Source organism: Prinia subflava, chromosome 21 (genome assembly GCF_021018805.1).
Source record: "Prinia subflava isolate CZ2003 ecotype Zambia chromosome 21, Cam_Psub_1.2, whole genome shotgun sequence".
NCBI lineage: Eukaryota > Metazoa > Chordata > Aves > Passeriformes > Cisticolidae > Prinia > Prinia subflava.
The window spans coordinates 489,662-504,913 of NC_086267.1; the positions used below are offsets into that span (position 1 = coordinate 489,662).

The 15,252-nt window shown below is 46.9% G+C and overlaps 1 protein-coding gene across 10 annotated transcripts in view; it reads left to right on the top strand.

Moving 5' to 3' along the window:
* The window catches only part of EIF4G3 (eukaryotic translation initiation factor 4 gamma 3), a 142,745-nt gene that overhangs the window by 92,881 nt on the left and 34,612 nt on the right, over nt 1-15,252 (top strand). For 7 of the 10 annotated variants that reach the window (XR_010082838.1, XM_063417465.1, XM_063417470.1 and 4 more), the window contains 3 exons: nt 1,770-1,905; nt 7,102-7,959; nt 14,670-14,758. Coding sequence is in view for 9 of the 10 variants with exons in the window: in XM_063417465.1 (XP_063273535.1) it covers nt 1,770-1,905; nt 7,102-7,959; nt 14,670-14,758 (1,083 nt within the window). In the remaining variant the exon portion in view is untranslated. The remainder of the gene's footprint in view (nt 1-1,769; nt 1,906-7,101; nt 7,960-14,669; nt 14,759-15,252) is intronic. The other 3 variants (XM_063417468.1, XM_063417475.1, XM_063417467.1) reach the window with 2 other exon arrangements.

The window sequence follows — 15,252 nt, forward strand, 5'->3', positions numbered from 1 at the left end:
GAATGCTCCATTTTGCAGCTGCAAGGCTCAGTGCATAAGGCCCACTTATTCATTTGCAATATAATGCCCACAAGATAAACGAATGTTTCCCACATTTCTTAAGGACATATGTTTCCTGACCCAAGAAGTTTCTGGGCTCACAGGTTTCTTCTTCATTGGTCTGCTTAGGTTCCTGTGGTTCTTATCACAGTTTCCTTTCTCCACACTGATTTCATCCATAAATTTTCTTATAAAGTGAAAATCCTGATCACTAAGGGTGAGGGGAAAGTATTCTTGAAACCTGCTCATTTTTAAAGCTGAGTTTTCTTTGGCTTCCTCTCTTTGGCTGGAGGGTGGGCTGCAGATCTTCATGCATTCTCCAGTCAATCTGTCAGGCTCATACCTGAAAGAGGAGCAATCCCAAATAAAACTTCAACCCTTCACCCCTTAAATCTTCATTCTTATTTTTCCAGATGTGCTTTTCCCTGGTCTTCCTGAAATGGTGAAAAATAGTGTTTTGGAGATAATTCCCTCTTTATCCTGCCCTGTTCAGATGCAGTAGGCAAAAAGCTGGAGATGGGAGGAAAAAACAGAGTCCCAGGAAGAGAAGCAGGTTGCCAGAGCATTTCTTTTTACAGGGAAATAAGTTTTGCATGGATTTCTGAGAGCCTGTCTCATCAATCAGGAATTAGGCACCCATGTCTTGAACACTCTGCTGTGCTTGGGTTGATTAAAAATTCCTTTTCCTGTGGATATTCAGAGAAGTCCATGGATGTGGAACATGGACATGTGAAACAGCAAGCTGCCTGGCTCTCCCCTTGGGATTAGGAAATTAAAATTTAGTCCCATTTTCTTCTGTGCCTGGTCCGTGGTGTGTATTTCAGGGGATTTTGTGACCAGCTGCCTTGTCTTGTCTGTGTTCACTCCAGCAAGTGTCTCACCTTCAAGTCTGGGGGACTAACCTGGTCTTCCTAAAATTCTGAAACTAAATACAAAGGATTTTATCAAACTTTCTTGAACATAAGTTAGTGTTTGGTGGGAGATGATTAAAATATGTGTGTCTGCCACAGGCAGGGACTCCTTCAGTCTTTGCAGGCCTTTTTTTTTGTTCTTCTATGCAGACAATCTCAGTCCATGTTCTTTGGGAATCTGCTCCTCCTGCTCTCCCTCAGGTTGCTGCCCAGCTGGTTTTATTCTCCTCTTACCCTGCAGGTCCCAGCCCTCAGGCAGCTTGTAGGTGGCACTGGGGGATTTTTTTCATCCAACCATTCCCAGTCTGGGATGATTTTTCTATTGGGATAATGAGTGGTGTATATGCAGATACACCTGTCCAGCATTCATCCCGTGCTGCACACATCAGCTATTGATAAATACATGGAAGAGTAAATCAATACATTTAAATCTCTAAGGGGGTTGAAATAATGGATCAGTAGAAAAAGGAGTCGAGTCCTAGAAGTGAACTTAAATCACAGAGAGATCCAGGAGCCTTGGTGTGTGTCCTGCATGGAGGAGCATTCCTGCAGCTCCTGGAAGAAGTGTTGGGAGAGCAAAGCATGTTGATAATAGTGCTGTGCTGTCCCTTCCTTGCTGCTCTTAACACTGAACATCCTTTTTCCCTTTTCCTGCTGCCTTTCCCTCCCTTCCCATGAACTTTTTGAATTTATCCAATTGACCTGTGTATTTTTTCTCTTTATTTTTTTCTCTTTATTCTCCCCGCCTTTGGTTTCTCCTCTCTGTCCCACCCTGTCTCATCTCCCCCTTGCCTTTGCTCCCTGTTTTTATGTTCCCAGGCTCACCCTGTTGTCCCTCCTGCCCAGCAGGTGCCCAGCCAGGTCCCCGAGCCCGTTCCCACGGCGTTCGGAACCGTGGAGAGCTCCCATCCCTCTGGCAGCACCCCCGGCACCGCAGCCCCCGCCTCCAAACAAGGTCAGTTCATGGAGATTTCCTCCCTCATTATTTTGAATCATTTATTTTTTTCCCTTCTTTTCTTGTTTTAGTTGGAGTATTTTTGGCAGGGAGACCAGCAGGCAGCAGAAATAGGAGGGGAGGAACTTCTCTTCCTCCAGTGGAACATTTTAAGTGTGTTGCTAAGGCAATTAATTGGAATTTGCTAATGTGGAACCGGTTAAAAATAATTGTCTTCAGTCTTCTGTATCCTAAATGTTGTTTCAGAGCACACAGAAGGATGAAACTCCTCTCACCCAAGTGCCATCCTCCAAAACCAGCGTGTTGTCAGGGAAACACTTTAGCCAGAGAGGCTTTGGATCATTTGGATAATTAGCCACAGCAATGGTCTAGATTGTGAGGATTGTATGGTTTCCCCAGAGCTGCTTGTGCGTCCAGTCCTGTAGGAATGGGCAACATTAACTAGGAAAAATCCCATTAGTGTGCCAAGTGTCTCATAAAGTCCATAGCAGATTTTCCTGACTTCGGTAAAAATAGCACAGATGGAAGAAGTTTCTTAAAATTCCATTTCCTTGGACAACACTCTCAGGCACAGGATGGGATCCTTGGGGTCCCTGCACAGGGCCAGGAATTGCACTTGATGATCCTGATGGATCCCTGCCACCTCAGGATATTCCATAATAAGCGTTGGAAGGGAGATTTTAAAAATTTTTCAGGGAATTGTCCCAGGAGGCCAACAGAGCAGGCTCAGGCTGTTCCCACACTGGAATTTGCAGCGATTGGAAGCTGCAGTTCCTGATGTGTGGCAGCAGTGTGGGTGCTGGGATACAGAGCTGACACCACCATTTGCTTCCCAGTTTTACTGATGGCATCACAGCCTCCTGGGCTCTGCCTGGAGCGATGCGTGCAGGGGAGTCCTGGAGTGCTGAGATTTTTATTTCAGAGTATCCAGAGTCACAGAATCACCAAGGTTGGAAAAGCCCTCCCAGGTCTTCGAGTCCAACCCAGCACTGCCATGTTCAGTACTAACCATATCCCCAGGTGTCACATTCACACTTCTTTTTTAACACTTTCAGGGACAGTGACTCCAGCGCTTCTCAGGTCAGTGCCTGGCCACCCTTTCCATGAAGGAATTTTCCAAAAATCCAACCTGAACCACCCCTGGCACAGCCTGAGGCCATTTCCTCTTGTCCAGTTGTGTATTTCTTGGGAGAGGTTTGCTAGAGGAAAACCAAGCCCAAGAGGGGCACAGCTCTAGAAAAGGGGACAAACCAACATCTGTGGTGCTGCAGATGTCCTCGATGCCAGTGCAGCACAGTCACTGCTGGGAAGCCAAGGACAGTGTCCCTGGGGTTGCTGTTACAGCATGGATGTCGGGGTTTCATTCTTCCAGTGCTGTGCCTCTAAACTGCTGCAGTGTCTAGAAATTGGTTGTAAGACGTTGAAAAAAGACCTTTTGGGGCTGGGCTGGTCCCATCTCCCACTTAAAAGCAGGTCGTGGCTCTGTCTAGATGTTGGTGCAAACCTTCAGTGTCCCCAGTGTTACCAGAACAAGGCACGGGTGGGTCTGATGTCCTTTGGCTCTGCTGTGGCTGTGCTGCCTGAGCTCCCCTGGCTGTTTGGGCTGCCCAGCTCTGGCACAGCTCCTCTTCTGGTCTGTGTCCCCTCTGCCAACATTCCTGAGTCCCTCTTGCTGCCAGGGATATCCTCTGAGCACACCACATGGTCACCTGGTGGCACCAGTGACGGCTGAAGTGCATCTGCCCTGGGGGCAGATCTGGATCTGAGCTGTAAATTCATGCAGAACATCTCCAGCAAGAAGGGACCTATAAGGATCACCAACCCCCTGCTCCTCACAGGACCTACCACTAAACCGTATGACCTTGAACTCTGATTTCTGAAAATCCAGCACTTTTCATCACAGTATTTCATCTCTGTGTATGAAAATGTGGATTTCCAGGACAAACAGGTCTTATCCCTCTTCTCTCTCTCTTTCACTTAATCCCTTTGTAGGCAGTTGTGAGTAAACTGGAAGTAAATGTGTTTTTTTGGTTACACAGCTCTGACCGTGCTGGTTTGAACATAAAGCAGGGCTTGACTGGGGTTTAACACCGATGAGCTTCCCTGTGTTTATCTCCGTCCCGTCCCAGAAAGAGTCAAACATTTGTTCCAGTCCAAAAATTGCTAAAGAGCACATTTATGTAAGCACTGCAGGGAAAGCCCTGGAATAACACGCGGCCATGGCTGGGGGGGCCAGAGCAATGTAGAGGGTAGTATCAGTAATTAATAGATCTCGTTAATAATTTTTAAACTGAACCCATGACTCTTGAGGGGCACGTGTGTTCAGAAATACATGCCAAGGTATCAAAATTGTCTTTGACTTCAGTGTTGGGGTTTTTTTGCTTCCAAAACAAAAGCAAGTGTCAGATAGGGCTGCATGGCTGAAGTGTTCATTAAAAGCCATGTTGTTGTTTCTCCAAAGTCCCCTCTGCCAAGTTCATCCTGCGAGTTGGATCATCCCTGTGCTCTGCCTCTCCTGTGCCCATTTGCAGCAGTTGAAGTTTGGAATCATTCAAATCATTTCATTGTGATGCTGTGACCCCAGTGCTGCCTGTGCAGCTTGTGCAGCTGCTTCTAACTGCGAGCAGCACGTGGCCGGTCCGCTGGGCTCGGATGGGATCGGAGTCGGAGCCGTGTGCTCTGCTGGCAGACCAGGGTCTGCAGTCCCTGCTTGGTCTGGAAGTCATTCCCGAGGCTGGATTTGGGATTGCATTATTTATATCTTCGGTTGGTTTGTTTTTAAAGAGGAGCCTTCGGCATTTCACAGAATCCCAGAATGGTTTGGGTCGGAGGGATGTTAGAGCTCCTCCCATTCTGACCCCGCTGCCATGGCAGGGACACCTTCCAGTGGACCAGGTATAGGAATTGCTACTATAATACTTGGAAAAATCACATTATTTAGGTGCAAGTTCTGGTTCCTGTAGATGCCCCTGGTGTGTCTGTACCAGCCAGGCTGATGGGGGGGGGATACTGCTGGAGAATCCAGGTCAAGCCAGTGGCCTGGCTGCAGGCCAGGCTGGTGCAGGAGGTGCAGTGGAATATCATGGCTGCCCACATTTATTCTGCTTGCAGAGGTTCAAGGGGATGTTTGGAGTAGTATCCTTTTTTTAAACGTCTTTCCAAATCTTGCAATCATCAGACATGGAGAATGTGCACCATGGTTTGTGGAAAACAGATGAATGTCAGACCCTGGAGTCTGGAAAGCTCAAAAGCCCCTCTGCTGACACTGAGTCAGTCCTAGTGCTGCTTTGTGAGTGTTTGCATCAGGACAAAAGATGGAAAAATGGCAGAGAGCCCAGCTGTTATTGTCAGATAAACACCACAGAGCAGGAACAAATTCCTGTATCCAGTAAAATCTTCCTCATCCGCTGCCCTGGCCAGTCTGTGCCACTGGGACCACCCAGCAGCCCAACAGTGGCTTTTCCATGAAGAAGGCAGCAGGGTCTGTCCCACTGGATATATGAAAGACTCTTTAAGGAGTAATTTTGCAAAAATTGTATTTATCAGGAAATAAAAAAAATCTCTTGATATTTCCTCTGGAGCAGCCAGTGCTTCCTGTAAATACTTTCTAAATATAGCATGAGGAATGATCTCAGACTATTTAGGAAGAGGAGTTTGATCCAGTTGGGATGAATTGCATTGATTTTTGTTTTCCCTCCCCAGCTGTGAGTTGTTCACGTGACTCTCTGTAACAGTTGGCAGGGGTGAGTCCTCCTCTGCCAGGACTTGGAGATTTGTTCTCTGGGATGGGGGTTCAAGTCCAGATATGCTTCTCATTAGCCAAATCTGCCCCTCATTCTCTGAAATCCCTCCTCAAATCACATTTCTCTTGGATTTTGCACACACAGCCTGTATCCATGATGAGAACATTGGCCAGATGAGGTGTGGTTTGAAGGAAGGGAGTGAAACCTCTGGTTTCAAACACAGCTGTGGATTTGTGCTGGTTTTATCTCTCAGAATTATTTTCTTAACACTTCAAATGCATTTGGTTGAGGTGGTTTTTTGAGCATAGTCCTTTGACCCAGGGAGAGAATATCCAGGCAGTTGTTTATGGAAAGCTGTAAATGTCAGGAATGCTCCAGGAGTTCCTACAAAGGATGTTCCAGAAATCAGAGGTGGTGTGTTTTCTTTTTCCACACCAGTTGCCGCATCCTTTTTCTTCCACGGAGCCTCCAGAATCAAAATCAGCTGTTGGGATTCTCTTTGCCATATCTTTCCTCACTTGTCATCCTTTCCAAAGCCATGTCCCTGGGTGCCTCATTAGGTTGATAAACTACTGCTTTGGCCATGGGCCAGTGTAAAGCTGTTGGGGCTGCTGATGGCTGCAAGCAGAGTTCACTTTTGCTCCCACTATTCCTAAAGGTAGGATTTGATGCTCCAGGCAGTTTCAAATGGATTCTCCTTCAAAAACGCTTTGGTTCTCCTTCAAAAACCCATTCTCTTCAGCTGAGCTCTTGAATAAGCCCCAAAGGGAGAGCAGAGCCAGCAGAGCCAAACCTGTTCAGTTCTACCTGAATTTTGATGATTTGGGGTTGGTTGTAACTTTTGACTTCCTAGTCTGAAGAGCAGATTTGTGCCTCTGGCTTTTCCAGAATTATTTTTTCTGGTGTAACAGTGCCCTGAAGAAGTTTAGTGTTCCTGTAAGATCCTAAATGATAATGGCTCATATTTTTGTAGAAGTGGGAGGCAACAGAGCTGCAGCATAGCTTTGGGGGCTGTGTGACAGTCATGGCAGAGACGGGATCACCAAGTCTGTTGCTGATCATGAGATAAGTGCAGGGACTTCTTTCTGCACCAGCTTTTGGGGGTTGTGTTGATACATTTCTTCCAAACATCTCATTTAAATCTCTCCTTTTTCAGTTTAACCCATCCCCCTTGTCCTGTAAGTTTTTGTCTATGTAAATAGTTGCTCTCCTTGTTTAATAAGGCCCCTTTAGGCACTGGAAGGCTGCAGTGAGTCTCTCCAGATCTGTCTCTTCTCAGGATGGCAGAGGTTATATTTTCAAATTTCAATTCCCAGTGAAGTGCGGGGGCTTATGGTGTCTTCCTCAGAGCTCCTTGGCAGAATGCAGGAATGGGAACCAAGGGAGCCAAGGCACCAGGCAGGAACATGGAATTGCCTTGCTGTTGATAATGGGTTTTTTTCTCCTTTCCCAGAAGAGAAGCCAAAACCAGATCCAGTATTAAAACCACCTTCTCCAGTCCTCAGACCAGAACCTACTGGGGAGAAGAAAGATCAAGCTGGGCACACAGCCGAGTCCCCCACCTCAGTGGAAACCCCACCAGAACTTCCTCGTGCTCCATCGCCAGCCCCAGCCACTCCGGTCGCAGCTGTCCCCGCGGCTGCCATTGCCGTCCCCATGTCCAGCAAAGCCCCACCCGCAGCTGACCCGGAGGACAAATGTGAACTGGCAGCCCCCAGAGAGGAGGCGATGCCTACACCCAGTGCCACAGCCTTCCCGGAGCCAGCAGCCCCTCCTCCTGCAGAGGAGCCCAGGGCCGAGGTGTGCACAGAGCCCAGCAGTGCGGTAGCATCACCCGGTGATGCGCCGGTGCCGGTGCCGGCCGGGCCTGGTGTCATCAGTGACACGAGCAGCACCAGGGCCGCAGGGGCCGAGCCCGTGGCAGAGGTGGCCCAGGCAGAAGCTGCAGCGTTGACTGTGGAGTTGGAGCCCCCCGAGGCCCCCCTGGCAGAGCTGGAGAGCGCTCCATCACCTCCCAGTGCTCCTCACGCTGCCCCCTCTCCTCCTCCCACCCCGCCGCCCACCCCGCCGCCCCCATCCCCTCCAGTTTCTGTTGCTGCTGTTACCACTACAACTCCTTCACCACCTCCTCTCCCATCTCCGAGTGCCCTCCCTGTTGTCCAGGGAGATTTAGAAGGAGAGGAGAGCACAAGAACTACTCCTAGCGAAGAGGTAAAAGATACTGAAAAGAAGGAAGAGACAGAAACAGATGGGCAACTGGAGGAGAACCGGGAGGCTCTGAGTGTGAACGCGAGCAGGAGTCCTGTCCCAGGTAAGCATTGGGATCTGTGGGTTCATGTGGTGAACTGCAGGATGAAGGAAACTGGTTTTTCTTCTCCCAACAGATGTTTCTGTTTCTGTCTGCAAAAGAAAAAAGCCTGGTGGTGCCTCGTGGCCACTGTGATTGGGAAATGCTGATCTTTGTTGGCAGGGGTAGAAATCCCTCCTGATTGTTCATAGTTGGTCACTGACTTGGATGAGTGTCCCAGGCTGGGGTGGGCTCATGCTTTCATGGCAACATAGGGCTGGTGGCGGGGGGTGCAGAGCACACTGCTCTTCATGGAATCCCAGGATGGTTTGGATTGGAGGAACCCTAAATCCCATCCAGTGCCACCCCCTGCCATCGGCAGGAGCATGTTCCACTATCCCAGATTGCTACAAGCTCCAGGGTCCAGCCGGGCCTTGGACACTTCCAGGGCAGCCACAGCTCTTGTTCCCCCCCTGGTGAGTGGTCGGACCAAGGGCCTGTGGCTCTGTCTTTGAGACCCTGAAGCTCTTGGGATGAAGCCCCAGCCACCAGTTTCCAGCACTGCTTGACTGGGTTCTTTTCCAGCTGTAAAAATGTGTCACAAGTGTTCCCAGATGTGGGAAAATGAAATGGACCATTCACACTCTTCCAAACAACTGACAACCAGTGTCACACCAGTATCACCCACCTGGGTCACACTCCATTGTCACCTCAGTGTCACACACCTCTACCTGCCCAGCCTTCATTAGTGATGCTTCTGCTTTTCATTTGAGTCACACATAAGCAAAATGTACAATTTACAATTTAAAATTTAAATTCTGCAGTTTACAGTTTAAAATCCATTAAAATCGCAATTTCTGCAACTGCCTTTTAAAATCCAGCCTGTTTCTCCAAGTGTTATTACCTGCCTTTGGTTTCAGCCCTGCCACATCTCTGGTTTGGTACTGTGTTTTTAACACTCTGTGTTTCCTGTGGAAAATGGCTTTTTTTGCAGGACTTCCTGGAGATCAAATTGTGGAAAAGAAGTTAAATGATCAATTCCTTGTATTTGCTGCTGGAAGGGTGTAATGGGGGCTGTTCTTCACACCCAGCCAGCAGTGTTAAAGCATTTCATGTATCACATTTTCTACATCCTGTTCTGCAGTTATTTCAATTCCTTGGAACTTGGTGAAGCTTGGACAAAGAGGACAAACAGCCAGTTGTGATTTGGATCTCTGCTGGTTTCATTTTTTTAAAGGAGCATGTACCCTATACAGTAACGTAACCCTGTACGGGGATTTTTTAAGAGGGTTTTTTTGGTAAATGGGAAATGGGCTCAGAAATCTCAGACTTTGCTCTTAAATGCACTGAAAGGCTGAGGCTGGCCCTGCTCTGTGTTCAGGTGATGCTCAATAGGCTGATATTAAAATCCAGTATCTACAGATGAGAAGAAAGATCTCTTTACTACACCGACCATGAGGATTTTTTCCTGTTAATCTTCTTCTATTTTTATTTCACTTGGGTCATTTCACTGCTCTGGCACTTGTTCTTTCAATCCAAGCTACTTCATAACCCAAATTAATTTCCTTACAAAGGAGAGGAGAAATGGGACTCTGTAAATAAGGTTTTGCACAGGCAGGTTCCAGCTTGCAGTGTTATTGCTGGCTTTGTAATGGCCTGTAGTTTAAATCAAAAAAAAATTAACTTAAAATGTTTGGGCTTTTAATTATGCAGAAGATTAATTTTAATGCTGTAATGTCATTATGCTCCAGAGCACACGTTAGCCAAGCCATTGGCTTTGGCAACAGGGAAACAAGGAGTTTTCAAGTCATGTAAAACATGATTTGAAACTCAGATTTCTAGTAAAAGCTCAGGGCTTCAAAAAAAGCATGAAGATCTCCAAGTGGTTTTTGTGCTTTGCCCCTGATTTAATGATCCCAAACTATTGCATTTCTCTGCCAGCCTTCTTTTCAGCAATAGTTTTCCAGTTCTTTCTTGGAGAGAGGAAGAGAGATTGAAATAACATCATCCGAGACTGCCTGCTGATTCAGGAACGAGGAACAGCATGTCTGCCATATACATTGGAAAATCCAAATGCTAACCCTCAGGAGCAAGGAAGAAAGCATTATATTGTCGTGTTTTTCTTGGACTAAAGGCCAAGAGATTTTTTTATGATCTCTGGAGTTAGGATTAAACCTGGGATAAGGGAAACTTCTCAAGCACATGCTGGTAGCTGTGAGCTCTGTGACTTTGAGCAATATTTCTTTGGGATTTTCAGCAGAATAGTGTTTTTATTACAGAGCAGCTTGGCCACAAATCATCCCCCTGCTTTCCCTTTAAAGGGAGCTGAGCTGGGCTGGCTGGGACAGTGCTGAGACTCTCAGGATCATCTCATTCCTGCAGCAGTTCCTCCTGCGTGTCCTTTTCATAGCTATAAGCTGGCCTGCCTGGTTTTGGGAATGAGACCTTCATCCCCTCCTTGGCGAGCTGCTGGGTGGATCCCGTATTTTGTGCTGGAGGTGGCAGCTTTTTGGGGATGAGCAAAGGGATTTGCCTGTTCCTGCAGTATTTTACAGGACACACCTTCTGTCCAACAGTCAGAGAAACCAGACTTGGATTTTTTACTCTGTAGAGCTCTGTGGCAAGAAAGAAAATATATTCAGACCCTTAAACATCTTTATCCTGCAGCAGTTCTTTTTTTACAGCTCAACAAAACAGCTTTTTCAGCATTTGCAGGGAGAGGCCAGAGCTGAGTTGATCCTGTGGGGATCCAGGGGAACCTCCACTTCTCCCTTTTCCACTGCCCTTAGGTCTCCACCAGATTTCCAAGGTCAGGGGATTCTACTGGAGCACCATTGTTGTATTTTGCACTGAATTCTGCCTACTCTGAACACCCTCACAGCAAAGTTTGCAGCTTTAGTGGTTCAGTCTCTGTGTCTGTGAGTCACTGGATCATCATTCCCTCCTCATCAGCATCACTGGTTGTGCGTCCGCATGAAATGGGGAGGATTTGGTGGATTTCAAAGCATTAAACCACTGAGCAGTGCAGGATGTTGTACCCAGGGCTGGTTTCTTGCTGCTGACCGTGTTCCTGGTCTGAGCATCTGCCCAAAAGGGGACACGTTCCCCCTTTTCCCAGGGCACAGATTGGGTTCTTGCCTCCTCAGTAATTTTTGCCTGGAGTTTTTAGGACAGGCAGGCCTGTTACCTGCTAGGGGCAAGAGCACATGCTTTTTAAAGTAATTAATTCCTACTCATCTGCTCTACGAGGAGAAAAACAGATTTTCAGGAGAGGACCTGGGTGCTCCAATCCACACTAAAAACATCACCTGGCTAAAAGTCATCAATGACTGTTGCTTTTATTAAATTCTGGGGTTTCTGTGGCTACAGTGAGGGATCAGCACTTTCCAGGCAACGAAACAGGAAAAGTGTTTTGTTGCTGGAGTGGAATTTCTGCAGAAGGTGCTACCAGAGACCTGAGGCCCATTCTATCATGGCTATTACAAGAAGCAAAGAGGAAAACAAGTGACTGAAATGTGTCCCAGAAAGAACTCCTTGGAACACAGGAAGCTGAAAGAACTTAATACACATGGAATTCAAAGGGCTGTTTCCTGCAGAGCATGTTTATGAGACATATTTCTGTATTAAGTAGCCCAGCTTTGGCAAGTTCTGGAGTTTCTGGGGTGGAGAGACTGTAACGAGCAACGTGGGCTGTAATTGGAAATACCTTGGAGAAATTTCTCCAGCACCGAAACCTGGAGAGACAGAAACATAAATCAGGTGTCGCCTTTTTCTTGATTTGCTCCCATAACCACTGGAATAGATTTTCTTTTTCATGAGCTGGAAGGCAATGGTGAATCTTTGCTTTGGTCTTTCATGGAATGTTGGATAATAAAATAAAAATATAAGAGCTGGTATTAATTAAGCTTCACAGTTGGCACCACATCAGAGAGGAGAGGCCTCGTGTCCCACTGGATGGGCCGTGAGCTCGCGGGTGGTTAAATCCTGTGGGAAGATGTTCCACTGGGGAACGTGACACAGCTGCAGAAATGGGCTGAGGGCGCGCCGGGCCTGCCGAGCAGATCCCTGCAGTGGTGGGGTTATCATTGGGAGTGGGATAGTCTGGAATTAGGGTTTGTTCTTCTTTCCAGTCCTAAAGTAAATCTGTGTTACTCCTGTTATCGCCCTTGGTTTTGTAAGCTGTGATAAGAGCTCAGAGTGTTGGTTGGGTTTCTGGAGTCCCTTCTTCAAAGGAATTAAATAAGCTGAAAACAAGGTCTGGAAGTGTAAATAGTGGCAAAAATGAACCTGCATTTGAGCAGAAATTAAGCTGTTGGACAGCACATGAAGTTGCTCAGGTTGGGGCCAGGAAAGATGAAAAGAAGACCAGAAGTGTCCAGAGTTGTCCCTCTCCAAGAGCCAAACTGGACGTATTACCTTGTATTTCCCTACAGCCTCACAGATGAAACTCCTTCTTCAGATGAATAACGCCATTGTCCTGTTGGATTTGGGGCTTGGGAAGGTTGGCACCCAAACTCACAGCAGTACAAATTCTCCTTTGAGCTCCTGCAGCAGAAATGTGATCTTGACAGAAAAAAAGAAATCTGGTGTCTGCTATTTTAAGAGGGGGGAAAATTGAGCAAGGTCTCCAGAGTTCTCTAGAGATCCATCCTGGGGAATTCCACAACACAGTTGGGGGTTGCTCCAGCTGCAGAACCTCCAGGCTGATGGAAGTCGTGGGATTTAAGGCAAGACACATTTGGGAGGCTTGGCAGGAGTGCAGCCTCTACAGAGCTTACTTTTGCCAAAAAAAGGTGGAAAAATGTATACTTGAGCAGCAGTAATGTTCACATCCTGACAGCTAAGGAAGGAAACACTCCGGACCTTTGCCAGCCCCAAATTCATGACCCCCGAGTTTATTTCTGTGCAGTTAAAAATGAAATGTTATTTTACACCGTAGATGGTTTCCATGGCCTGAGTTTGAGGAGAGTGCAATTCTGTCAGATTAAAAACTTTTGGGATTGATCAGTTAAACTACTTGGCTCAGGCAAAATTGAGGTTGTTGCTTTGGAGACCTAATCCCTTCTTGGAGAAACCCCTGAAAGTGTGCAAGTGACATCACCTAACCAGAAGACTGAAAACAGCACTTTGAAAAGTGCTCAATTTTCACTGAATTTTAAGCAGGTTTTATGATGGAGGGAACTGGGGAGCCTGTCTTAGATCTGTGCTTTGCTGAATTCCAGAAATTACCTTGTGTGTGGACACAGATAATTCCCAGCCCTGGTTTTACCCCAGGATAGTGGGAATAACTGGGCTGTTCCTGCCAGGGTGCGGGGAGCAGCAGTAAAGGCTGATCCCAGTTATGGGAGACAAAGCCATGTTGCAGTCTGGGCCTGCTTGGCCCTTCCTTTCCCCTCCTTTGAGCCCCAGGAAATTCAGGATTTGTGCTGAGGCTCTGCCCAGCCCTTAACGCCTCTCCATTGGGAGATGCAGTGGATGGGATGTGCAGGACCTGGAGCTTGGAAAACCTGGGTGATTTTTCCAGCTGTTGGTTCTGTGAACAAGGAGATGATGTTTGACTATTTAAATAAGACTTTCCTTTTTTAATTAACTTCGCTTTTGGAGTGTTCAGCCTGAAGGTAAAAGTCTTCCATCAGCGCCAGTACCTCCTGTTGCTCTTTGGGCTGGGGCCTGGATGTGGTGATTCCCACGGGAATCTGTGGAGTGTCTGCAGGTCCATGGTCACCCTGTAAACAGGGAAGCACTCTGGAGAAGCCACGGAAGCTAATATGTATCCTTTGGGGCAGTGGGAACCCAGAAAATCCCATTTGCTCCATGCCCTTAGGAAGAGAGTTGGCTGTTATTAACTCTTCTTATTTATCCATAGTGAAGAACTTTTCAAAATTGTATTTTATTGTGATAAAGGAAGTGTGCACTGGGTTTTTCCACAGTATCTGCTGGAAACCAAAGGCCAGAGCTGGAAATCTGTGGTAAACTTCAGTAACAAAATCAATCCCATTTACACTCTGTTCACTGGGCATCTGTGCCTGGGGTCGGAATTTAAGCTGGGAGCAGTTGCCACAAATTAGGAGCAGATTAGATTAATGGGTTTGCCTCCTCTTAATATATTGTGTGGTTTCTTCTACCCTTTAGAGGGAAAACATGATTGGAGTAAATCAGTGCTGATCTTGGGAATACTCTGTGGTGTTTCCTCACTCAGTTGGCCAGGGAGATCATTAATGGTGGAGTTACGAACCTGCTTTTAAATTGAAATACAAATCCAGCTCAGAGCAGTGCTGCAGGATTGAAGGAGTTTTCCTTTTGAATGAGATACTGGAAATTTGGGCTTGTTTATGGTTAATATTATAACAGTGTTAGAATTCTTGAGAAAAATATGTAAAGAACAGCCTTCTCTCCCAGCCAGCACCGGATCTTTCCAAAAACTCGACTTCCTGAAGGTTTTTTTCCCCGCATGGTCCTTGTACTGTTGGCAGTGACCTCCTTGCTACCCCAAGTGCCATTTCGAGCTTGAATGAGCAACTTGTAAAACAGTTCCTTTGTTTTAATGTCATTCTAATGATTGTTATTGCTTCATTGAAAGCCAGAGTGGTTAAATTGAGCTGAATCCTCCACAAGGCTGCAACTGCTTCGTTTTCCTGTGCCTCAGACCAGCCCCTGAGAGGGAAACTCACCACTCATGGCCACATCAGCTCCGTGTGGTTCAGTGTTGTAACAGATGCACATTTACATTGCAGCCCAAACTGCTGTAACTGCACCAAAGACCTGGAAGAAACCAAAAGACCGGACCCAAGCCACTGAGGAGGTGACAGAGGCAGAAACAGAGGTGAGAGGGAGCCAAAGTCCTGCTTTACCCAAATTTAAAGATGGTGTTCCTCTCTTGAAATTGTACTTTGGAGACATTGCTTCCTCGTTATCTCACAGGATCCAGGGCAGAGTTTTGGGGAGGAACTCTGGTATTCCTCAGCATCCTTTTGGTAACAGGTGTCTGTCTGCTCCCTTTTAAAGCTCTTCAGTTTTTATTGGGTTTGCCTAGTTTAATGACTAGTACAGTCACAGAATCACAGACTGGTTTGGGTTGCAAGGGCCCTTAAAGACTCCTCTTTTTCCAAGCCCTGCCATGGCAGGAGACTCTTTCCACTAGAAGGTTCCACAAAACTTCTGCCAGCCTCCCAGCACTGAGGAAACCCTTTCAGTGAAGGGTGAGGGAAAAGTGGTTTTGGATCCTTCAAGCACATCCCCATTTTGGTCTCAGGCCGCCATCCTGACTTTTGGCAGGTTCTCTTGCACAGGGATATCATGGCAAAGGGTAGTTTTCCT